This window comes from Aquarana catesbeiana, linkage group LG11 (assembly GCF_042186555.1).
Source record: "Aquarana catesbeiana isolate 2022-GZ linkage group LG11, ASM4218655v1, whole genome shotgun sequence".
Classification (NCBI taxonomy): domain Eukaryota; kingdom Metazoa; phylum Chordata; class Amphibia; order Anura; family Ranidae; genus Aquarana; species Aquarana catesbeiana.
The window spans coordinates 82,243,976-82,271,026 of NC_133334.1; the positions used below are offsets into that span (position 1 = coordinate 82,243,976).

The 27,051-nt window shown below is 41.6% G+C and overlaps 1 protein-coding gene and 1 long non-coding RNA gene across 3 annotated transcripts in view; both read right to left on the reverse strand.

Moving 5' to 3' along the window:
• Positions 1-3,526: 3,526 nt before the first annotated feature.
• Positions 3,527-27,051, reverse strand: part of LOC141112133 (uncharacterized) — a 186,354-nt gene continuing 162,829 nt past the window's right edge. The window contains exon 2 of the long non-coding RNA XR_012236528.1: positions 3,527-8,088. This is a non-coding gene — a long non-coding RNA (uncharacterized lncRNA). The remainder of the gene's footprint in view (positions 8,089-27,051) is intronic.
• LOC141112132 (fatty acid desaturase 2-like) overlaps positions 9,518-27,051 on the reverse strand; it is a 54,096-nt gene continuing 36,562 nt past the window's right edge. For both annotated transcript variants that reach the window (XM_073604615.1, XM_073604614.1), the window contains exons 9-13: positions 26,514-26,611; positions 24,245-24,341; positions 21,088-21,167; positions 16,676-16,801; positions 9,518-9,948 (exon numbers count right to left, since the gene is read on the reverse strand). In XM_073604615.1, the coding sequence (XP_073460716.1) occupies positions 9,897-9,948; positions 16,676-16,801; positions 21,088-21,167; positions 24,245-24,341; positions 26,514-26,611 (453 nt within the window). In that variant the 3' untranslated portion in view covers positions 9,518-9,896. The remainder of the gene's footprint in view (positions 9,949-16,675; positions 16,802-21,087; positions 21,168-24,244; positions 24,342-26,513; positions 26,612-27,051) is intronic.

The window sequence follows — 27,051 nt, forward strand, 5'->3', positions numbered from 1 at the left end:
CTGGGTGCCCAGGAGGCACAGGTGCAGTGTCCAGCCCTGTTACCAGCAGCCTGTCAAAATCTATGACAAGTTGAAGTATGTGGCAGCTGGACGCTGTACTGAGCAGTACGGTATGTGTTCAGAGCTGTATGCTTCAGAGACATGCCCCAAATGCAGGGACATAATGTATGTTCCTTAACGCATAAGGTCCTAAACATGAGTATGGCTCGTTACAACGTTCAACTGTACTTAGCCACCGCATTTTTCAGGCTGTTATAGATTTTGACAGGCAGGGAAGGCTGAATTCACATATTAGCCAGCACACCACGGATCATCGAGTAACGCCTGAAATCTTTACTGGAGAATGATCACATCAGAAAGGACATAGTGCAAAGATCTGAAGCCATGCAGACCCCCTTCGTCAAGCATGTGACATGACATGCCTGATGAAGGGGTCCTGCATGGCTCTGCATCGTGTCCTTTGTGATGTGATAGTTCTTCAATAAAGATTCTGGATGTTACTTAGTTATCCGTGGTGTGCTGACGAATATCTTCATTTGATCTGTAATGTCGCCATGATGATCTGTGATGTCTCCAATTGCAGCTGATTGTTGCTTCAGCACTCATTACTCCTAAGCCTTAACCAGGAATGTAAGTTTTCCTTCCTGGTGACACCTCTGTGCTCAAAGAACTCTCACCTTAGTGCGTAATCAAATGCACTTTTTGATTACTATGAATCTCAGGTTGATGGTCCGCCAATCCTATTGGTGCCTTTGGACAATGTTCCTCCAGTCCTGGCTCAGTTCCTGGTCTTTCTAGTGCGTTTAAAGGTATTATGTGATTCCCTTGTTGTGGTCCCTTTAAGGCTCTGTCCACCACGCAGTATTCATATATAATTTAAAAAAAATATAAACTCTTGCTTTCAATTTGGTAAGCAATGCTTAGTATATGCAGATACAGGCAATATGCAGGCTTCCAACATCATTTCCAGTTCGGCAATGCCCTACGCGTTACGTCCCTTACGTGACTTCATCAGGGCCGTTGATATTTTTTTTTTAATAAACAATACGATTTGTCTATACTGCTGGGAACACAGAGGGAAGTTGCAGCAATTCGCCTATACAATATTTTATGTTTATTGTGGTTATACAGTTGTGCTCATAAGTTTACATACCCTGGCAGAATTTATGATTTCTTCGCAATTTTTCAGAGAATATGAATGATAACACAAAAAACTTTTCTTTCACTCATGGTTAGTGTTTGGCTGAAGCCATTTATTATCAGTCAACTGTGTTTACTCTTTTTAAATCATAATGACAACAGAAACTAAACAATTGACCCTCATCAAAAGTTTACATACCCTGGTGATTTTGGCCTGATAAAATGCACACAAGTTGACACAAAGTCCAGTGCTGCACTGACGTTTCTGGATTCTAAGTCATGAGGAAAGCAAAAGAATTGTCAAAGGATCTGCGGGAAAAGGTAGTTGAACTGTATAAATCAGGAAAGGGATATAAAAAGATATCCAAGGAATTGAGAATGCCAATCAGCAGTGTTCAAACTCTAATCAAGAAGTGGAAAAAGAGGGGTTCTGTTGAAACTAAACCACGGTCAGGTAGACCAACTAAAATTTCAGCCACAACTGCCAGGAAAATTGTTCGGGATGCAAAGAAAAAACAGAAGAAAGCCATTACTACACAAATGCCACAAAGTATCTCACTTACAATACGCCAAACAGCAAACCTCAATCTTCTGGCACAAAGTCATTTGGAGTAATAAGACCAAAATTGAGCTTTTTGGCCACAACCATAAACACTACATTTGGAGAGGAGTCAACAAGGCCTATGATGAAAGCTACACCATTCCTACTGTGAAAAACGGAGGTGGATCACTGATGTTTTGGGGGATGTGTGAGCTACAAAGGCACAGAAAATTTGGTCAAAATTGATGGCAAAATGAATGCAGTATGTTATCAAAAAATACCTGAGGAACATTTGCATTCAGCCAGGAAGCTGTGCATGGGACACACTTGGACATTCCAACATGACAATCATCCAAAACACAAGGCCAAGTCGACCGGTCATTGGCTACAGCAGAATAAAGTGAAGGTTCTGGAGTGGCCATCTCAGTCTCCTGACCTCAATATCATTGAGCCACTCTGGGGAGATCTCAAATGTGAAGTTCATGCAAGACAGCCCAAGAATTTACAGGAACCAGAGGCTTTTTGCCAAGAGAAATTGGCAGCTTTACCATCTGAGACGATAAAGAGCCTCATCCACAAATACCACAAAAGACTTCAAGCTGTCACTGATGTTAAAGGGGGCAATACACAGCATTAGGAACTGGGGTATGTAAACTTTTGATCAGGGTCATTTGGGGAGTTTCTGTTATCATTATGATTTAAAAAGAGTACACACAGTTGATTGATAATTAATGGCTTCAGCCAAACACTAACCATGAGTGAAAGAAAAGTTTTTGGGTTATCATTCATATTCTCTGAAAAATGGCCAAGAAATCATAAATTCTGTCAGGGTATGTAAACTTATGAGCACAACTGTGTCTGATACTTACTCTTTATTAGCACAGGGATTCAGTTTTTTGGATTACTATATTATCACACAGGTAGCACAGAGGTACACATTCACCTTTTACCCATTGGAAGATTTCCCCTCTATTACTTTTCTAGGGACAACCCAAAATTTAGGATTCTCTTTTACGTTCACTTTCAATGATAATGGTAAACAGGTCAAATAGAGAGGGTGAATCTCCCTAATGGGGACACAGACAGCAATAAAAACTGACAAGGGTTTTAATCCCCCTGCACTATTCAAAACTAAAAAAAAGTTTTGCCTTTAGTTATACTTTAATCTAAAATTGCTGATGCTTTAATTCTACTTTAGTGGCCTGTTACATTGGGGGAATTTGGTCATTTGATTTTCAGAACCGAAGCCAGCGGCTCCTCTAAGCAGCACACTTGGCTACAATTCTGCTGCTGGATTCCCCACAAGCATACCTTCCAACATTTTGAAATGAGAATGAGGGACACCTACTAGCAAACATATGTAGGCATAGGACACGCCCCCTGCCACACCCCCTTAAAGGAGAATTAACCAAAAAAAAAGGTTCATTAAATCCACGAGGGCTTTTTTTTACCACTAATATTCCTTTATATTGGCTTTTAAAATTTACAAATGCAGCAATTTAGAATTTGGATGAAAGTTACAGCACTGGGAAACACTGTTTGTATATACAACTATATAGATCAGACCAAAATGAGGGACAAATGAGGGGGAAAGTGGGACAGAGGGACATTGCTCCAAATCAGGGACAATCGCTCAAAATCAGTGACAGTTGTGTACAGATAAAGATTAAAAGTAACTAAAAAATAAATGTTACAGACAAGTGCTCTACCCTCTTTTCATGCTGTCCTTGGCACCGGCGCAAGAAAAATGCTCCTTTCAGTTTACTATTGTACCAAATCTGCAGTCTGTTATACATGGTACAGTTTTACAGTAAATGCTACATAAGAAAAGACACAGAGACCATGTGAAATTGTCTGGAAATGTATTTTCTAATGAGTCATAAATGACAGCCACTATTCCTTACACCCAAAAAAAATCAACAAATATATCCATTTACTAAAGAACAGTCACCTTCAGAACTAAGAATGTTCTCAGTTTTCCTGGAAATTAACCAAAAAGAACAATTTACATTCACTATTCTTATTAGATTTGGAGAACATCCTGAAATTGGTAAGTAAACAAGCATTTGAGACCTAGATATAAAAGTGTTAAGAAAAACAGAAAAATATTGTCATGCCAAATCTTGTTATAAGTTATCAGTGTTAAAGCATTTTATAGATTAAAACAGAAAAGGTTTTTTTTTTTTGGGGGACAGGTTTTTTTCATTCCAGATTAATGGTTTTAGTATGTCCACATGTAATGAAACCTTATGATTATAAAGCATTTAAATAACCTAGACTGATATGATGTAATACAAATGAACCTATACAGCTGCATCAAATTATATCAAGCGGAACTAAACCCTCCTACAGGAGGTCCCTGAGTTATGAACCTCCGACTTGCGAACGACTCCTACTTACGAACGGGAGGCAGCGTGATGTTCTGCGCATGCGCGGGCACTTTTCGACGGCGGGCACATCGGAAAACAGCGGAAAACATCCGAAAACGACGTCTGCGTATGCGCGGCTACTTGACAGAACATCGGAACACATTGGAAAACGACGTCTCTGCCGTTCTGCGCATGCGCTTCCGACTTACGAACAAAGTCGACTTAAGAACAAACCGGCAGTCCCTAACCCATTCGTAACTTGGGGACTGCCTGTATTTTTTTTAGCAGCCAAGGAGGCCACCATCATAGCCTCTGTTTGATCTGCAGCTGCCATGGTGCTGCACATGTGATCAGTTATGACTCCAGCCATTTGATGGTTTGACAGTTTAGTTCAGTGCACAAGCAAATGTGACCGCTATTATTCCCAGCATGCCAGGAATGTAACTGTTTTTTGAAACCATTAAATTGATGGCTTTAGTTCCGCCTTAATATATGAAAGAGACTTGAGAGTCTTGGTGTGCGGCAATCCACATCAACCAATCAGAAACAGAATTTCACCAGTCAGCTGTTTCCATCTTCTAGGTTGGTAAAAGTGGATTTCTGATTAGTTGCCACGGATTACTGCAGAAGGTCATTGTGTATAGACAGTAACTCCTTTCTACCGATTACCTCTATTATTTAACATTGAGATTGCACAACATAAGTTCCATGTCTAAGTTCTATGCATGACAGGTGAACGATGCTCCTCTGGCTCTTCAAATGAGCTTCTACTGAACTAAGTGGTAAGTGCCCACAATACACACACTCAGTTGGGGTCTATAGAATATGTTCCTGTTAAAGTGGCATTAAACCCTCCTCTTTTTTGATTTTCAAGGCATATTTCACCTTTACCAAAAAACTTCCTATGCAGATAAGGGGTGTCTATAAAAAAATAAAACTGTGCAGCTTTGAACAAAGTTAAATAATGCCCTTGCTATAGGTGTAGACCCTTTACGTAACTTGCGAAGCCTGAGTGAAAAACTCCCAGGGATGGCATCATTCCATCTTGCCTTGTTGCTAGGACATTTCTAAGACACTCCCAGCTGGTACCGTTTATCCCTACCATCGCAGCAGCGAGTTCTCAAAAGCTGATCTCAATATGCAACAAGGTAAAAAAAGGATGATACCATCTCTGGGAGTTTTTCAATCAGGCTTTGCGAGGTAAAAAACTGGATTACCCCTATAACAAGAACATTCTACAACTATGGTCAAAGCTGCACAGTTTGTTTTTAGCTACATACGCTACAGACTACTTACCTGCATATGCACTTTTTTGGTAAAGGTGGATTATGCCTTTAAAGTATTCTCTTCCACCAAAACAACCTACAGCACTAATATTTTTTCAGCATATATTCCCAATCCAGAGGTGTAACTAGAACCTTCAAGAAACCATGAAGGGCCCCCCTGATGCTCCTCCTTCAAAAAAGCATGATTTTGATAAACAATTTTCAATATATAAATCCGTAAAACATTTCTGTTTCTAATTACAACTTACTGTAATTGTCAACAAAGGTAGTTTTAGGAGTGGACATGGTCAGCCTTAAGGACAATGTTGGAATTAGCAGAGGCCGCACACGCGGGGACCTAAGTAGGGAAGCAGTTTTACCTACTTATTGCTCTGGTCTCGGGACCCTTTCCATCTGCCGTGGGACCCTTCCCATTGGTCCTGGGTCCCTTCCCACTAGTCCTGGGTCTCTTCCCACTGGTCCCGACACCCTTTCCCCACCCGGGCCCAGGGGCCTTTTCACTGTTCCTGGGGCCCTTTACTCCTGTCACGGGACCCATCATTATGGTCCTGCAGCAGGACCCTTTCATATGTTCTGCAGTGGGCCCCCTTCCTGCCCTCTTGGGGCCCCCCGCCACGGTGGTGGAACCCCAGTGCCCAGTTGCAAGTGTGACATTGTGACCCCGGTAGTTCTGCCACTGTTCCAATCTCTTACTTTGTCACTTGCTCTTCATCAGCAGTACTTGGTCCTTCATCCCCCAGGCCCACCTATGTCAGCTATACCTATGGACCCTCATCCAATTTGATAAAACAGCACATGTACGCCCTATCCCATGTTAAAGTGCCTTAGTTGCCACATTATGGTCACATGATCACTGTCATCCTTAAAGGGTTACCAAACCCTCGATTTTTTTTAAAATAGCAAACATATCATACTTACCTGCTCTGTGCAGTTGGTTTTGCACATAGTGACCCCAATCCTCCTCTTCTGGGGTCCCTCATCGGTGCATGTGGCTCCTCCTTTTCTCGAGTGCCCAGTCGGAGAAGCGCTCTCTTTTAGGACACCCGTGCGGGCGCGTTCCTGAGTTCTGCTGCTGCGTCTATTGACACAGACAGCAGGACTTGGCCCCGCCCCCGCATCATTGGATTTGATTGACAGCAGCGGAAGCCAATGGCTGCGCTGCTATCAATCTATCCAATCAGGACACGTGACACCGGCCGGAGCTGGTATGCTTGTTCCTGTCTGGGGATTTAGGGGCTCAGGTAAGTAAAGGGGGGGGGCTCGGGGGGCCTGCTGCGTGACAGGAGGTTTTCCACCTTAATGCATAGAATGCATTAAGGTGAAAAATCTCGAAGGTTTATAACTCCTTTAATGCCATGATAACAAAGCACATGCGCACCCTGTCACAGGGTGGAGCATGCACAAAAGGGTGGCTCATTGTCACCTTGCAAGGCAGTGGAGCCACCCTCAAATAAATATGGACAAAAGAGAAACTTTTAAGGCAGAATGCAAGCGACAGGCTGTGAACAGAAACCAAACAGCAAACAATACATGTTTTGTAGTGTATTACTCTACATCAACATTGAGGGTTTAATAAAACTTTAACCTTTGACATGCATTCATTGTGAACAGGTGTGTGTAAAGTGACCCTTCCTATACAATGTTCAAAGGATGCAGGCTGACTTCTGTTTATTGAGCAATTAACAGAACTTGGTGCAAATGTTCTGTGGGCAAAGAAAGCCACTTGTTTTTGTCCCCTTCATTGTTCAATATACATACAAACTATTTTAATTAATGCTTAATTTAAATTAACATAAACAATGGAGTAAGGTCAGACAGAAATATGTCATGAATTTTGAACCTGCCAGTGTATAAACTGGATTTTGTATAATTGGGAGATAACAAAAACAGTTTCTAAAGAAAAATCTAATTTATCAACTGCTACCTAACAGCACCATTGAATAAAGGCAAATGCCCATATGAGAAAGGCAGTACTGGTTACTGGTCTTGGTCCTAAGCCTATACAGACCACATACTTTTTCTTTTCAGAAGCTTATTGCTGGCCAGTTTAGGGTATTCAACAATTTTCATGATTGAGGTTACATTCATGAGATGCAGTCTATTACTAGAAGCCAGGGGAATCTTTTAGGCACTTGGTATCAGGCCATGATGGTCAAGAGGGCAGAGGAGGGTAATAACAGAATCGCACTGGAGATGGTCTCGTGACTTAGAGATCACATGACCAATTAGGTAGAGCTTTATTAAACATATAGCTGCCTTGTGTAAGCTCTAAGTCATTCCTAGTTAGAGCTTACACAGGGCCGAGAACTCTCTCCCTGCCACCATATGACAGTGCTGATGCCTGATTGGCCAACTATAATGCAGCAGCACTCTCATGTGGAAATAAGAGAAGTGCTTACATGCTCTCCTATATCAGAAAGTACAAGTATTTCTCATCACTCCCAGCAGTGAACAGAATGTCCAGAGAGTAAAGGAAAGGTAAGTATGAGCTGCTCAGTTTCACTTTAGGCGCTGTATCAGATGAGCATTTCTATTACAACACCACAAGTAGAATGACTAAAATGTAACTTCCATTATAACTATAGAAGTCATTCTGCAAAAGCAATTGCCAGCAATGGAGCAGAGATAGAGCAAAAACACTGGTTCAAGCAGAAAGAAAAAAACTCCATCGCATTTAGCAATCTTGTCATTGATAAAGTGTTGCCAGGCAGAGAACCACCTATTGCATGTGGGCTTTAAAGCGGGGGTCCACCTATCTATCGTTTTTTTTTTTTTTAGTTCATTCACAAACTTTTCTTCTCAGCATTACATACTCACATATTGTGTGTAATATGTCCGCCTGTGTCAGATTTCGTCGGAAAGAATAACTTATATTATTCACTGCAGGCAGTTTCCATCTTCATTGTGGGCATTTGAAGCCCACAAGCATTTATTTCCTGGATGTGGTGAATGCTGTGCTCCTAGCATACACCGCTCGTTACCACACATGCTCAGTGGCATCCTGGGAAGCCTGAGACTAGCTCCCAGGAGTCTGGGATAGGCTAGAAACACGCCTACTCCCACGGGAGGAGAACCAGGAAGTGCAAAGAAGAATAGAAAAATAAAAGGTAATTACGGCGATTTAAATTTTTTTAAACGGCATGTCAGCATCTAGGCAAGGAAGAGAATACATACAGATATTGTTCAAAATTTGGGTGGAACCCCGCTTTAAGTGCCAGCTCACCCAAATACATTTAAATAAAGGCTAAATGCCAGTTAGCTGAATCACCAATGGCTTCTTTTGGGGACTTGGGAGAGTTTACAATCTGGGTTCCTACGTCTGGCACCCCTGCCCCCACAGAGTTATAATAGCCACAATTCCTGTCATTTAAAAAATTAGATAATGTATTTAATTGGGAACATAAGAGACCTTCATCATGACCAACCTTATGGATTCAACGGTTCCTCAACCGAGAAACCCTTGAAATAACTTTCAGGTCTCAGGGAACCCATGTTAATAATTACCTTCTACATCTTCTGGTACAACAGTGTAATAGTCACTGGGAAGAATTCTCCTTAGGCTTATTGTAATGGAGTGGAATCTTATAGGAAGCTAAAAAGATCATTGTTGTCAGTGGTTACTTATCTGAGAGGCAGAAATTGCTACTCACTCAAATAACCCATAGCAACTTCTGGAGGAACCCTATTTGAGAATGGGTGGGTGATCAAGACCAAGGCAGAAGGGAGCAGACCTTGGTCTAATGTGAAGAGATCTCACATATATAGTCACATTGGGGGGAAATTGAGACTCTACATGTGTTCACACTAATGCTTTTGCTCTTACATTTTGATTTCCTAGCCCTTAGACCCATCAGATGTAATTTATTATAGTCAACACCCACCAGCAGTCAATCATCTCATCAAAATTCTATCATACTTCTTTATTGACATCCACCTACTGTCACTCCTCTTTGTTAATGCTCACTTGAAGTAACTCATCTTTAATTGGCAGTTGTCACATCTCTTTTGCAATGTGCATTTACATTTTATGACTTTCATTTCACATTCATTCATTCATTCAATTAAACATTCTTTTAATGCTCCTTTTATTTCTTTTCCTGTTTCTCTTTCTTTAACTTTTTTTATTTAAAAAATAGATCCCACATTCTCTTTGTACAGCATTCTGGGACTGAAAGGGTTCAGCAGATTAACAAGTGATTTATTTACAAAGCCTTGATGCAATCGGCTGTGTAGCAAAAACAGGAACTGATAGAGGGAAGCATAATGCCCTTGGTTTGGGTATATCATCAGGTGTTACATTAAGAGTCTTTTATGTTTAAGGCTGAGATCGATGTACTATAGAATCATTTATTTATTCCATCAGTGCCAGGAAGACTTGCAACCCCCTGCATTGCAAAGTACTACAAGTCTTCCTGGCATTGCGAGTGTCATAGATACACAGAAAGCTCCCTAGACCTGACTTTTGAGGCAGTTTGTTACAAACTTACAGGTAACAAGTATAGATGTGAATTGTGCTATTAGTTCAGAGGTCCCACTGTGCAGAGTTATTCCAGAGTTACGTCACTTGTGGAGGTAGGCATCTAACCACAGGTCCCCTGACTTTCTCAGAGATCTAAAGACAGAAGAAAGAGAATACTATTATGAGATCCCATGCTGATCAAAGCATAGTAAGAAAAAATGTGATAAAGAATATATGAACACAAACATTATTTGTTTTCAGGCAGAGAAGCACAAATCAGAAATCATCTTTCTGTACACTGACAGCTCTGACAGTGGGATCCAATTGGTTGCAATGGGTTGATGTCCCTTCTACTTCATGAATCTAAGTGTACAATGCCAGGACACTATGGGGGTTATTTACGAAAGGCAAATCCACTTTGCACTACAAGTGCAGACTACAAGTGCAAAATGCACTTGAAATTGCACTGAAAGTGCACTTGGAAGTGCAGTCGCTGTAAATCTGGGGGGTAGATCTGAAACGAGGGGAAGCTCTGCTGATTTTATCATCCACTCATGTGCAGGCTAAAATGCTGTTTTTTTATTTTCCTTGCATGTCCCCCTCGGATCTACAGCAACTGCACTTCCAAGTGCACTTTCAGTGCAATTTCAAGTGCACTTTGCACTTGTAGTTTGCACTTGTAGTGCAAAGTGGATTTTCCTTTCGTAAATAACTCCCATTGTATTGTTAAGATAAAACCCACACGTTTATTAAAGTAATCACATTACAGTATTAAAGGTGAAAAGTTGTGGGACCATGCAGGACCCCTTCAGGCATGTGATGAGTGTAAAGTGCACTCTTTTCACCCACCCCGGCAACCCTCTAATAGGGTCTGTACGTGGGAAGGATTAGAGATCATGTGACCACTGTGATTGGCTGATACAGTTTGAGAACTATTTCTGGTGGGATCTGATCATTAGCGGGGATCAAGGACTGTCTTTGACAGCTTAGTCTCTGTATGCATGCAATGAGGGTGCTGTCAGGACACACACATTGGCCGTCCAGTGATGCTTATGTGCAGCATGTGGGTGTTAAAGCCCACCATTTTGCCATAGCACATATTTGTTACGCAGGCAGCAACAGCTTAAAGAACCGTCCAGCAAGAAAAATACAGAAAAAAGAGCCAACACCTCACCTCTGACATCGAAATCACATCATAAACCCTCCAAAATTAATGCAAAAAAAGTGTCCCTGACTATCCACAGAGAACATAACTTTATTCAAAACACTGTAGACACAGGGCAGCAAGTGTGGCGGGCTCTGGGTGAATGTTATGAGGTTCCTTAGACTGCAAGCTCCTGAGATTGCACAACATGCCAAACCATAAAACACAAATTATTTTGTTTTAAATAATGAACATTTATAATCATATGTCCGGAATGACATCATATTTCGCATACTATGAAAATGCCAAAAGATATTGATGTATATTATGGTGAGGAGGCGAAGTGCTGGCATATACAATTATAGTCCTAGTAATGAAAAGTAATCAAATAGTGTGGGAATCCACGGGCAGCTCTAGAATCTTACAGAAGCCTCAAAAACGGTTCTTATAAAAGCATGAAGCAGGGAAAAAATTGCCAGGGTGCCAGTCCCCTGATATGTATCCAGAATAAATGTTTTTGCTTGTTACATTTAGTAAAAAGCAGCCAACATGTTTCAGGGGTTCGGAGGTCCCCGTTCATCAGGGCTGGAATGCAATAGGAACTAAAATGTAGAAATTAGAAATGAAGGATAATTGTGAGTGCATAAACAGTAATGAACAGATTTAGCCCTTACATCTTTGCATTGTTATATATGAATTATCTAACATAGTATTGTCAAAGAGAAAGATTAGAGGCACCTCTCATGTGCCCTCAAATATGAATGCATGGACTTGGTACCCAAGGATTACAATAATATTTAAAAACATTAGAGTTTTATTTATCCATGATTAAAAATACGGACATAGAGTATGTCCATGATTGTAAAATACATCAATTAAAGCGACATTACAAAATCTCTAATTTTCCAAGCTGGTGTTGCTGGTAAAGTGTAGTTGCTCTTTGGATGTATGCTGAATCCTCCAAAGAGCAACTACACTTTACCAGCAACACCAGCTTGGAATATTAAGGATTTTGTAATGTCGCTTTAATTGATGTATTTTACAATTATGGACATATGTCTATATTTTTAATTATGGATGAATAAAACTCTATATTTTTTAAATGTTAATGTAATCCTTGGGTACTGACATAGTCCATTCATTCCTTTTTGGGGGCACATGAGGGGTGCTCCTAATCTTTCTCTTTGACTATATGTGTTAGGATAATGGTACCCCCCACACTTGTGTAAACCTCTGAAGCCTACACCTAATTTATAACTTGGTACTGTGATGATACATATTTAACAGGCTATTACATGCCATTGGGAAATTTAAAGAGAATGCTGTAAGGCCTCTTGCACACGGTCATAGGTGTGCGCAGCCTATTGTATTAGGGTGTGCAACACAAAGCTCCAACACATATGCCTTTGTGACATATTAACCGGTCTCTTCCCCACTCGTCATCCTAAAACAATGGGGGGGGGGGGGCAGGTGAGCACACAGGGGGACCTGGGCAGCAGAAAGAAAAGGAACTGGCTCAAGAGGGGTGGCATACATTGGTACCAATCACCTGTATTTTCCTCCCGTGGCAGCTGAATATCGTCAAAATGAGGAGAAGCCTACTTTCAGTTGCTGCAGAAGAAAATACAGATTGGTCCCTTAATTTCCACTCCGGCCGCCTATCCTGTCCAGGTTCTGGGGGTTGGCAAGTAAGGATCGCGGCTTACCTGTCACCTGCCCACAATTAATGGGTTGCCAACTCCAGGATTAGGGTGTGCCCAGGCACACCTGGCATACCCCTTGCGCACACCTATGCACGCGGTACTGATAATTGAGCATCTGCTTTTTGGGACGTAATGTCAGGAGTTTGTTTTGCGCATATTTGCACACACAATACATTCCTAGGGAAAATTCATAAGTATTTATGCTCATATGTGTGTATTTGCACACATCTGTGCATATTTGTGCATATTTGCACATACGGCCGCAAAATACTGGAAATGCAGATTTTTCTATTTATTTATTTTTTTATTGAGGAATACACAGTGCTTGTCTATGCACCTCTGTGTACAGGCACATTGTAAACAATGGACTGCATTTTAGATCAGAACAAAAAAACAAAAACGCTGTACTAAGTTTTTCAAGCTGCAGTGTGCAAGAATCCTAAAGCAGTTATAACATATTTTGGTAGTATGGCTCTTTTAAAATAGCCTGAGCTAATTCAGAAAAGCCTTGCAATAGTTTGGCAATGCTTTTAAGCACATTAAATCCCTATAATCCTTAGTGGTTTATTGGCCAAATGCAGTATTTTCTCTGTTAAATCAATGAAAAATATTTAATCACAACAGAAAATAACCTACTGACATTTGTTTTTGTTTTTTACCCCATTTGCACAGAATGTACATGCACTTTCATTGCTTGGCATTTTTTTAAATACACCTTAAGTGTAAAAATCTAAATAAATGGCTATATCTTTTATGACCATGCTTCAACAGCTATAGTACTTTCACAAAGAAATACAACCCCTGGCAAAAATTATGGAATCACCAGTCCCTGAGGATGTTCCTTCAGTTGTTTATTGTTGTAGAAAAAAAGCAGATCACAGACATGGTCAAAAACTAAAGGCATTTCAAATGGCAACTTTCTGGCTTTAAGAAACACTAAAAGAAATAAAAAAAAATAATTGTGGTGGCCAGTAACAGTTAGATTTATAGAACAAGCACAGGGAATAAATTATGAAATCACCCAACTCTGAGGAAAAAAATATGGAATCATGAAAAACAAACAAACAAAATAACACTCCAACACATCACTAGTACTTTGTTGCACCACCTCTGGCTTTTATAACTGCTTGCAGTCTCTGAGGCATTGACTTAATGAGTACTCTTAACCACCTGGCATCCGCGCTATGGCCGAATGATGGCCACAGCGCGGACCCGAATTCCCGGGAGGCCGTCATATGACGGCCTCCCCTGTGCACACGTTCTGCGCGCGCCCTGCAGGGCGCGCGCCGAGCGCGCTGTGATCACCAAGTCACTGAGACTCGGGTGATCACCGATCTAAGGAAGGGGCCGGTCCCAGCCCCCTACCATGTGATCAGCTGTCAGCTAATGACAGCTGATCACATGATGTAAACAAAAGATCGGTAATCGTTTTTCTTTTCTACTCACGCTGACAGCGTGAGTAGAAAAAAAGCCGATCACCGGCTCAGATGTCAGGGACATCGGTCCCGAAGTGGAAGAGGCACATCTGCCTCATCAGTGACATCTAATAATGCCACCTAACAGTGCTCACAGTGCCACCTAACAGTGCCCACAGTGCCACCTAACAGTGCCCACAAGTGCCACGTATCAATGCCCACAAGTGCCACCTATCAATGCCCACCAGTAGTGCCAATCAGTGCCACCTAGCAGTGCTGCCTATCAGTGTAACTGATCAGTAACTGATCAGTGCCCATCACTGCCGCCTATCAGTGCCCATCACTGCCACCTCATCAGCGTACATCAATGAAGGAAAAAAATTACCTGTTTTAATTTTTTTATAACAAAATATAAAAAAATTAAATTAAAAAAAAAAAAAAAAAGTAAAAACTGCAGAGGTGATCAAATACCACCAAAAGAAAGCTCTATTTGTGGGGAAAAAATGATAAAAATTTCATTTGGGTACAGTGTTGTATGACCGCGCAATTGTCATTCAAAGTGCGTCAGCGCTGAAAGCTGAAAATTGGTCTGGATAGGAGGGGGGTTTAAGTGCCCTCTAAGCAAGTGGTTAAACAGTATTCTTCATCAATCTGGCTCCAGCCTTCTCTGATTGCTGTTGCCAAATCATCTTTGCAGGTTAGAGCCTTGTCATGGACCATTTTCTTTAACTTCCACCACAGATTTTCAATTGGATTGAGATCCGGACTGTTTGCAGGCCATGACATTAACCTTATGTGTCTTTCTTCAAGGAATTTTTTCACTATGGCAAGATGCATTATCATCTTGATAAAGGATTTCATCATCCCCAAACATCCTTTCAATAGATGGGATAAGAAAAGTGTCCAAAATTTCAATGTAAACCTGTGCATTTATTGAAGATTTAATGACAGCCATCTCCCCAGTGCCTTTACCTGACATGCAGCCCCATATCATAATTGACTGTGGAAATTTGCATGTTTTTCTTCAGACAGTCGTCTGCATAAATCTCATTGGAACAGCACCAAACAAAAGTTCCAGCATCATCACCTTGCCCAATGCAGATTCGAGATTCATCACTGAATATGACTTTCATCCAATCATTCACAGTCCACGATTGCCTTTCCTAAGCCCATTGTAACCTTGTTTTTTTGTGTTTAGGTGTTAGAGATGGCTTTCTTTTAGCTTTTCTGTATGTAAATCCCATTTCCTTTAGGCGGTTTCTTACAGTTCGGTCACAGATGTTGACTCCAGTTTCCTCCCATTTGTTCCTCACAGGGGCGTAACTACCACCATAGCAACCCATGCGGGCGCTATGGGGCCCACAGCCGAGTGGGGCCCAGTGAGGATAAAAGCACCACTGGCACAGTCTCCCAGCCAGGGGAAGAGAGAGGAAAGGAAGAGGCGAGCTGTCCGTATCAGCAGAGAGCTGAATTGCCCGATGTAAGAGCTTTCATCAACTTCCAGTGTTCCCGGGGCTCACGTCACATAGCTCCACCTTTCGGCCCGGTGCCTTTGATAGACAGAACGCCGATCCAATGCGGGACATGTGACGCCATCAAAGGCGTCGGGCCAAGAGGTGGGGCTATGTGACGATGAGCCCCGGGAAGACGGGAAATTCAAATGAAAGCTATTACAGTGGGCAATCCCGCTCTCTGCTGATCTGGGTGGCTTGCCTCTTCCTCTGCATAGGTGGGGCTGTATGGGGCACAGGCAGACCAGGCTGTATTGGGCACAGGTCACGCTGTATGGGGCACAGGTCATGCTGTATTGTGCACAGGTCACGCTGTATTGGGCACAGGTCATGCTGCATTGGGCACAGGTCACACTGCATTGGGCACAGGTCACGCTGTGTTGACACTAGGGCAGCTGTGGGGGGGGGGCTGTTTGCAGGGGGCCCCATACAACATTTTGCTATGGGGCCCTGCTATTTCTAGTTACGCCCCTGGTTCCTCATTTGTTTTGTTGTACATTTTCTGTTTTCAAGGCATATTGCTTTAAGTTTTCTGTCTTGACGCTTTGATGTCTTCCTTGGTCTACCAGTATGCTTGCCTTTAACCACCTTCCCATGTTGTTTGTATTTGGTCCATGTTTTAGACACAGCCGACTGTGAACAACCAACATCTTGTGCAACACTGTGTGATGATTTACCCTCTTTACCTACATACTAACAAGCAGATTTAATCTGATGCAGGTGTTAGTGTTTGTAGGGTGATTCCATAATTTTTTCCTCGGAATTGAGTGATTCCATAATTTATTCCCTGTGCTTGTTCTATAAATCTAACTGTTACTGGCCACCACAATTATTTTTCTTGACTTCTTTTAGTGTTTCTTAAAGCCAGAAAGTTGCCATTTGAAATGCCTTTAGTTTTTGGCCATGGCTGTGATCGGCTTTTTTTCTACAACAATAAACAACTGAAGGAACATCCTCAGGGACTGGTGATTCCATAATTTTTGCCAGGGGTTGTATAAGCCACCTAAAGGTTCTCTTTAGGTGCCAACAAACTGTAAGAAACATGCTGGACTAGGAGTGACAATAAAACAATTAACACATTTGTAAAATGAAGAAAAAAATTCTGACCCAATAATGTCTGTGAAGGCTTTCCACATGGGTTTTTCTTCATAGAGTACTTCATACTTTTTACACAAAGAGCGTACAAAGGGAGCAATCTTGTAATAGTTGTGACGAGGCATAGTAGGGAATAGACTATAGAAAGGAGAGAGAAAATACGAGGTAAGTTCACTGTTTTACCACATGACACAAAAGTAAATTGAGTTTTTGCCTTTCTCCAATATAGTAACAATATGCCCTGTGAATACAGTGTACTGTATATGTGATATAGTGTACTGTATATGTGATATAGTGTGCTGTATATGTGATATAGTGTACTGTATATGTGATATAGTATACTGTATATGTGATATAGTGTGCTGTATATGTGATATAGTGTACTGTATACAGGGGGTCCCCTAGTTACAAACATCCGACTTACAAACGACTCCTACTTACAAACGGAGGGAGACAACAGGAAGTGAGAGGAAATCTACCCCTAGGAAGGGAAATTTAATTCTGTAAGAGCTATTATGGGGAAAAGGTACCTTCACTGATGCTTTACCACCAAGGCTTGTTTCCACAACAACCCAAAATTTTCAAAATCCAATTGTCATTGGGACAGAAAGTGAGGTGAAATCTTCTGAACAGGGGCACACACAGCAAAACAAACATTACAGGGGTGTTAACCCTTCCCTATGCTATCCAAAAAGCTTAAAAATATTTTTTTGGGCTGGAGCTACACTTAATAAATTTACATGTTCCGACTTACAAACAGATTCAACTTAAGAACAAACCTACAGTCCCTATCTTGTTTGTAACCCGGGGACCCCTTGTATGTGATATAGTGTGCTGTATATGTGATATAGTGTGCTGTATATGTGATATAGTGTACTGTATATGTGATATAGTATACTGTATATGTGATATAGTGTACTGTATATGTGATATAGTATACTGTATATGTGATATAGTGTACTGTATATGTGATATAGTATACTGTATATGTGATATAGTGTACTGTATATGTGATATAGTGTGCTGTATATGTGATATAGTGTGCTGTATATGTGATATAGTGTGCTGTATATGTGATATAGTGTACTATATATGTGATATAGTGTACTGTATATGTGATATAGTGTGCTGTATATGTGATATAGTGTACTATATATGTGATATAGTGTACTGTATATGTGATATAGTGTGCTGTATATGTGATATAGTGTGCTGTATATGTGAGCTTAGACACAGTGGCACTTTTATGACCACCAGATGTGTTGTGTATGCTGCACAACTGCTAGTGTTAGAGCAATTCTATATAAAAAAATATGGACTATTCATTCCACGCCAAGCCAAAAGTGACCGCAAACTTCCAAACGCTCATCCTGCACCTGCAACAGGTTTGGACAGCCAGTGGGTAGTGTAAAAATTGACCTTTTGGCTCAATTGACCTGTTAGTTTAAATTAGCTAAACAAATGCTGCACAATACATTTATGCCCTGTACACATGACCGGTTTTGCCGTCGGAATAAACTCTGAAGATTTCTCCGACGGAACTCCGACGGAATTCCATTCAAGCAGTCTTATCTACACACGGTCAAACCAAAGTCCGACCGCCCAGAACATGGTGACGTACAACACGTACGATGGGGCTAGAAAAAGGAAGTGTAATAGCCAGTAGCCAATAGCTTCCGTCTCGTACTTGCTTCAGAGCATGCGTCGTTTTGGGTCCGTCGCAACAGCATATAGACGAGCGGTTTTCCCAATGGGTATTGGTTCCGTCGGAAATATTTAGAACATGTTTAATTTCTAGGTCCGTCAGAGTTTTCAAAAAACAAAAGTCCGATAGACATACACACGATCGGAATAGACGATGAAAAGTTTCTGACTTTTTCTGTCGGACATTCCGCTCGTGTGTACGCGGCTTTACAGTTCATTATCTAATGAAATCAGCCACAGCCAGAGTATAAAAGACTGTCTTCTGCCATCATGCTGTAGAAATAAGCCTTGATTTCTTTGTCGACCTGTGCAGAAGATCGTGTGCTGAGTCAGAACTAGAGCTCTGCAACCATCAGGGAGTTGGCCAATTGCAAGTTTGCTGATTACAGAGCTACAGTATAAGTCAGACTTAGTGGGGTGGGGTCGGGGGGTGGGGGGGGGGGTGTTGGGCCTCTACCAGAGTTGCCAACCTCCTGCAGCATTTTTTACTGACAAAACATGGAAAATTTACTGGCTGAGCACATTTTGTACTGGCAACCTTAGAAATTACAGAACTCCTATTGAAAACTAACACAGTGAATATTTGAACAGTATAAACATGATATGGAAACACTGACAATACCTACAACAAAGTAATTTGCTTGATTTACACTTAAAAAGTCAACACAGCATGAAATTACCAGTCCCTGATATTTACTGGCTGGTTTGTAAAAATCACTGATTTTTACAAACTGCCAGTAAATTTACTGGCGGTTGGCAACCCTGACCTCTACAGAGAGACCAATGTTTCTGCACATAAAATAGTCCTTTACTGCAGGAAGCTGGAAGGGGTCAGGCTTTTCTACTTTGCTGGTGGCTACTTTCTAAAGTAAAGTACACCTGACACTGACACTAGAGGAGGGACAAGCAGGGGTTAGGGGGAGAAAAAGTTAATGGAACTAGAGGAAAGCTGGAAAAAGTGTAGATTAGCAATAAATAATGCATTTAATTTGTATCCTATCAAGTTAGCCATTGCACCATATAAGAACATTTGTAGCCAACTGTAGAAAAAAACGGTGTGTGAAGCCTCTGTCAGCTTCCTACTGCTGTCTGTATCCCAATTTGGGAGATCTCTCTTCACTTCCTTTCCCAATCTATCCAAAACTACAAACAGGTTTTGAATGGAGTTGGCCTTAAAGATAAATTCTGAATTATTGCTGTGATGTTGTGGCCTCATCTTGTATATGCAGTTCAGTTTTGGTGTGCAATCCTCAGGATAGATGTTGAATTAGAAAGAGCTCAGAAACAAAATGAATAGGGGGGATGGATGACCTCAATTATGAGGATCAATTACATAGATCACAGTTATTCACTCTGGAGAAGAGGTGGTTAAGAGGAGGTATGATGTACAAATACAGTATATCAAAGGTGACTTCAGTAACTGTAAATAAAATTGTTTACTCTAAGCCCCCTGAAGAAGACACATGGCCACAATTTGAGTTTTAAAAAAAGGAGGTTTAAACTTACATTGCAGAAAGTGTTCTTTACTGTTAAAGCAGTACAATGTGTAACTCCCTACCCCAGGAAGTGGTACTAGCTGGTAGTATTAACAACTTCAAAAATGTTTTAGATGTCTTCCTATGGGAATTGTTGGAGAATAAAAATCGCACACACACATAGGTTGAAGTGGATAGACATGTGTCTTTTTTCAACATTGCAAAACTGTGTAACTATGTAATGTGGGACTGCATGTTGTGTTTTCATTAGTAAAAGCACAAAATTGTGGAGTAGCATAATACATCAACTGAATCTGAGCTTCATTATGTATTTATTGATGGCTGGTGTATGGCTGATGTATCGTCTGCCAGCAGCTCCTACTCCAACCCCTCTTGCTGGCCCAGCAATACCTTAGAAAGCAACACGCAACACACTCTGGATATTAAATGCCCGTAGCGGCCCCTTTATTAACAACCATAACAATTTTTATATAAAATAAATTCCATTTTATAACCCAAATTTTTTACCTAACTTAAACTGACTGACTATGTCTCAGGTTAATGAAGGAAGGTTTTCTATCGCACCACCACCACCTCAGCATCCTGGCCCCTAGCCGCAATCTCACCAGCTCAGGGACAAACTTTTACCATTTTCTTGCCCAATGCAGCCTGCTGAACAATAGCCCATTATTTCCATGATAGGGAAGGTACCCATACCGAGATGGGCCCAACCCGTTCCACACCACATACTGTATTCCTTCCAACATTCCGACCTTCAAGAACCCGAGACCCCTGCCACCCACTACGAGAACCCAAAACTTGATGTACCCCCCCTTCACACCCCTTTACTATTTATTTCGGGGTTTTTTTCTTTACAAACCCAAAGCCGCCCATGCTGCCATACACATAGACGAAAAACATGAAATCATCCATACAGCCTAAACGATAGGGAGGGAGGGAAAGAAAAACTTCCTATGATGGTTTCCTCTCTTCTGCTGACCCCCTACTGAGAGCTATTACCCCCACCCCCGAGACCAACCCAGCCTCCAGGCTGCACCCCTTCCACTCCATTGCACCAATAGGAAGCCCCCTTAGTAAATTAATTGTCCATACCCCCCATTCCAGACTGCCCAGCAACCCCCAGTCATGTGGGCCCTGCACCTAGGTTCCCTTCTGCTCTGGGCCTGTTCTTTCATGACTGCAGGTACTGATGGCAGATTTACATTATATAAAATATATACTCACTGATGTTCAATCTGAAAGTTGAGATGTCCACTGAACCAGTCATTGAAGAAGGATTGTTCTATATTGCATGTTGCTGCCAACTGTGAAAATGAGAGATGTACAAGTTAGCTACAGATAAAAAATGACTTCACACCTTTTTATGTAATGTAAACCAAATAAGTATTGCAGAGCAGCTGTTTAACTCTGACATAATATTTGTATGGAAAGCGAATGTGCTACTGTATTGCTTGTGGCCAAAGGGGTTGATTTACTAAAGGTAAATAGACTGTGCACTCTGCCAGAGCAGTTGCTCCAGAGCTTAGTAAATGAGCAGAAGCTCTGCTGACTTCATCATCCAATCATGTGCAAGCAAAAATTATGTTTTCTTAATTTACCCTGCATGTGATTGAGTATTCTTTGCAAAGTGAAGATGTACCTAATTTACTAAGCTCTGGAGCAACTGCACTTTGCAAAGTGCACAGTCTACTTGCCTTTATTAAATCAATCCCTATAGTTTACATCTCAAACACTTTGATTAAAGTGGTTGTAAACCCACTTTTTGGACTTCTACCTATAGGTAAGCCTAGAATAAGGCTTACCTATAGGTAGTGGAAATATCTCCTAAACGTGTGCCGTTTAGGAGATATTTCACTTGTAGTCTGCCGAAAATTCCAACAGCGCATGCGCAGGGAAGAAACAAAACTAAGTGCCGTTTCTTCCCTAGCCTGTGCCGTTAATCGCGGCTCCCGTGCGCATGTGCGGGAGTGATGTCACGCAGCTCCGGCGAATCACAGAGCCGGAGTCCGTGGCCCAGAAGGCAGAGGGGCCAGAAGATGGATGCTGCCTACACAGGGGACATCGCTGGATTCTTTTGAAGGTAAGTGGCACATAATGGGCTAGTATGCAGTGCATACTAGCCCATTATGCTTTTCATTTGCAGGCTTTGCAGCGGGCAAAAGAGGAAGTAAAACCCATCAGGGTTTACTTCCTCTTTAAAGCTGAACTCTGGACATAAAAAACTTTAATTTCAAAATAATCCTCAATAACCATTATAAATCCACTTTGCGTGCACCAAATGCCATTACAAACTCTCATATTACCTTATAGAAAATGCAGTGACATTGTCACTCTGCTGCCTGTGCAAGGGGCAAAGCGGTGGGTGGGCCTCAAGAGGTGCCTACACTACAGGATGCCTGCGAAAAACTACAGGAGGGGGGCGAGGACAAGACCACTCACTCTGTACAGGGTAAGAGAGCAGCAGTCACCGGTCTTTATTACAGGAAGCTCCAGCACAAATGAAAAGGTCCATGCTGGTTTACTGCACAGGTCTGGAAGAAATACACAAAACACACCTTGGCTCAAATAAGAGTACACATGCCTCTTGTATTTAAACAATGGTTCCTTATGCTGGAGGTCAGCTTAAATCTGTGTCCACAATATAGAAAGTTTTTTGTTTTACTTTTGGATAGAGCTTGGAATAGTTAGAACTTCTGCCATGTTTTTATTGCTGCTGCCCATTATTTTATTCCTGCTGATCCTTTTCCCAGGGACAGGAAGTGATGATAAATCCAATATTTTACAGATGTCACTGGAACAGGAGGTAAGGGGAAATCTTCCAACTGGGACATTTGTTCCAGTGGCAGCTGTCTAGGAGGAGATGTCCCCTCAATTTTGAGAGATTTCTCCCCACTTTCTGGTTGTATCCCCATGGCAAGAAATTGGGCAGTGGTGGCCCGTCCATTAGGGGCGCCCGGCGCCACCCCCTCTCTCCAGGCCACCCCCTATATGCATAATGGATAGATTCATGCACAGCATGAATCTATCCATGGCCACTGTGGCCACCCTCTATTCATGCCTCCGGCCCCTTTCGGGGCACCGGGCGCATGAATTACTGCAGTGGGGTTTTTTTTTCTGAAGCACCTGATTAGAGCCAGAAGCTCTAATAGGCTTTAAAAATAAGTGTCTCAGAGCATGCGACCGGAGCCCACCCTGGTGTGTTACAACAGCGAATGAATATTCGCTGTTGAAACACTGATCCTCAACCTGGCCAATCAGAGGCGGGTGTGAGACCCGATTGGCCGAAAAGAGAAGACTCCCGATTGGCCGCCGAGGAAGAGGGAGGAGATGTAAGCTGCCACCATGGAGAGAAGACGAATGGGAATCCACGGGTGATGGAGAGCAGGAGAACGGGAGGCTGCTGCCGCCGAGCAGGGGGCAGGCGCCGGTGATGGGGTAAGTGCCGACCGTGAGCTCCCACCCCCCCAAAAAAATTTCCACCAGCGCCACTGAAATTAGGTGATATACCTCCAAGGCAACACAGACTGCCCAACAAAATTCTGAAAAATTCTAGTCCATCCCTGTTGTACCTAAAACCGTTGTGGCTTTAATCTTTAAAGTGGTTTTAAACCCTTACATATAATCAGTGAAGTGACTGGCCTCAGATGATACACAGAAATGACACAAATCCTCCTACATAAGTTGTACCTGTTTATCTGCAGCCCCCATAAACACACATTTTACTCAGCATTTCTGAACTCCAGAAGGCAGGGGGTGGGGATCTGATGTCACACACTGCACAACATAGAGCACCCAGCTGAATGTAATCTGAGACCTGAGTGGGGAGAATTGAAACCCACCCCCCTACACAGTCTCATAGGGAAACATGCACAGCTGAGGCTGTCAATTACTTGCTAAGTGCTGGAGGGGGGTGAGGCCATCTTTTGGGATTGTTTGGTGTCAGTATAGATTGTCAGAAGAGACTAGTGCAGATAGCACATGAGTGGACAGAAATCACACTAGAGTTTTTGAATCAAGGTACAGTCAATCAAGTACACACTACAGAAGGATATACTTTGTTCATTTTTAATTTCAGAGGTTTACAACCACTGTGAATACAATTTATTGTGGGCCAATTTTATAACAACAAATGAATACAGCAGGACATATCATATATTGTTACCTAACATGTGTGACATATGGTGGTCATGAAGGTAATGATATAACACAGCAGTAGCAAAGAGGCTTGGTGTATCTCTGCTGCTAGAAGGAGATATTAAATGAAAAGTGGGTGGAGCTTATGACAGACTGGGTGACCATGTGCCCATTCACAAACCTTTCAAGGGATTACAGTTCACCTGTCATCATCAGTTAGTGATCTGCCATGGTGTTGGCCTCCTACCTGACTTCCCAGCCAGTCTCTGTATTTTTCATGGTCAATCTCCATAGGGATATGATTCATCTGTGTGACCCACACAAACCAGTGTGATTCGATAAACCTGCAACGCATAGGGGACAATTCTCAGAAAGGAAGATGACATGGGAACAACGATAAGGAAGTAACAAGCCCTCAGATTAGGTATCAAGGGAGTGAGAGTCTATTTAAAGGAATCACAACAACACTGATGCAGGCACTAAAGCAGGGATGAACGGAAAAAAAAAACCTGAAGGTGTTAAGAAAACAATGTTTACTCCACCACCAAACATTCCAATTCCAATGGTGGCCTGAAGCTTTATCATGGCCTTATTGACATAAATATTTGCATTATGCAAAATGCCATTTTTATTTTTATTGTCTGGGTGTGTATTTTAAATGCTAGGACATGTGGGAGCATTTAGTACATAATGTAAGATAAATGTTTGTTTTGCTATAAGCCTCAAGGGAGGCCAGCCTGTACCAAAATAAATATGGCAATGTATAGGAGCATCATTTGTTATTTCATAATTAGTGATTTATTTAAAGAAGTCCAGCCAGATCCCCCCATGCCCCACACCCCCCATCCCTGCTCTATAAACCTGTCAATAATGGATAGTGGGGAAATAAACATTTATGCCGTGTGCACACGACCGGACTTTCGATGGACTGAACTCCGAAGGACTTTTCGACGGACTGTCGACGGAGTTTCGACGAAACGGACTTGCCTACACATGATCACACCAAAGTCCGACTGATTCGAACGTGATGACGTACGACCGGACTAGAATATACAAGTTCATAGCCAGTAGCCAATAGCTGCCCTTGCGTTGTTGTTTGTCCGTCGGACTAGCATACCGACGAACAGATTTTTTGACCGGACTCGAGTCCGTCGGAAATATTTGAAACATGTTCTATTTCTAAAGTCTGTCTGATTTTTCGACAGCAAATGTCCGATGAAGCCCACACATGATCGAATTGTCTGGCGGATTCTTTTCCGTCGGACCTTTGCTGTCGAAAAGTCCGGTCGTGTGTGTACACGGCATAATAGTTACCTGTATCCCTGTGACTGTTTCTTTGTATTTAACTATTTTTGTCAGACTCTGTGCTGGCTGGGTTCTCATTCCCAATCCACCATTTTGGAAATGTATGTGATATTACACATGCACAAAATAAAGTGCATGGTATCATCTTGCGCATGTGTCATACAGCGCTAAATGCCTTTGTTGGAGAATACAAAACCCAAGATCTCAGGGAGAAGCTTTTTTTCTCCAGCAAATGAATGTAATTTCATACGGCACATTCGCAAAATGAGGCGTACGACATCTTACTCTTCACCTTGTGCATGTGCACTATGACAATACTGCCAGATCTTGCAGTTTAGATATGGGATTTCCCTGAAGGCAATGGAGATGTTGTCTTTGTGCAGCCAGGACTATGTCAACACTGCCTTCAGGGAAATCAAGAAGTAAAATAGAAAAAGGGTAAGTAAAGCAAGAAAAAAAAAAAATGTCAGGCAATTTTATCTCTTCTTGCTGATGTCAAATTCATGGAAAGGGAGGAAAGATCTGCTTTAAGAAATTAATTTTTTAGTTTTTTTGTTTTTGTTTTGTGAAACTATTTTTTTTTTTATATCAGAAAGTTTTTATTGAACCAAGAGAAACAATAACAATCTGGTGCCAATACAGAAAACTTCATTAGCACTAACAACATTTTGACAGTCATTCATTGTACATCACCAAACAAGGACGTTTTTCTCAGAGATCAAGCATCAAATACCAGAGAAAGGCACATAGACATACAATGCAGTAGCGACATTAAATGACAAGCGGCAGTGATTATGCATCAACATGACATTGAAGTAGTCCCATTTGGACAAGTTTCCCAGGAATTGGGCCAGGCGTAGCAAGCCAAGAAGCCCACAGCTTTCAAATTTTCCCAGGCATCTCCGTTGTTGGTATATAAATCTTGCAAAAATAAGAGTGTTGCCCATAGGAGTCACCTAAAACTTGTTAGAAGGAGGATCAGGGGATTTCCAGTGGAGTGGAAGCAGCTTACGGACCTGAAAGAGGGCACTGGTAAATGCCACTCTCGTCATCTCCTCAGGTAGTGTCTAACCATTTTAAATTGGTAATTTCCTGACCTGCATGATATTTTGCTACCATGTACAAGGAAAAGCTGGGCAAGCTTTAATAATAAATATAAGCAGTATATAAAATAAATTTACAGATGTTTACGGTCAGTCAGGGCTACATACCTGACTGTGGTGAGCAGGGCAATAGATCCAAAAACTCCAAAGTAAGGAACAAATGTGAAGAAAAAACGAGTATAGTAAGACAGAGACCAAGCCAGATCCTGTAAAACATAATAATAGGAATATAAAATAATACAATGTAAAGAGGTGTTAACATACTATGAGATCAATAAACTTAGGAACTAGCGCAATTTTCTACAGTTATGACAAAGACAAGGCATAACCTTCCACCAAAACTGCACCCAGATCCACCTAAAGTCATTCCTGTCATGAAATATTCCTAAAAATATTCATCATTAGGGCCTGTCTCGATTAGCTTTGAGCATTCAGAATTCATTAAAAGCTGCATTTGACCTGCTGTTGACCTGCTTCAAGTGAATTTTGCAATCCTATAGGCTTGTACAATAATGAAAAACCCATCTGACCTGAACAAAAGTCCATCGATACGAGCCCTTAGAATTTCTTTTTTTATATACAAATATTTGTTATCTCTGATAGCTGTCCATAATTAAAGGAAATCTGTATTAAGAAATATGGAAGC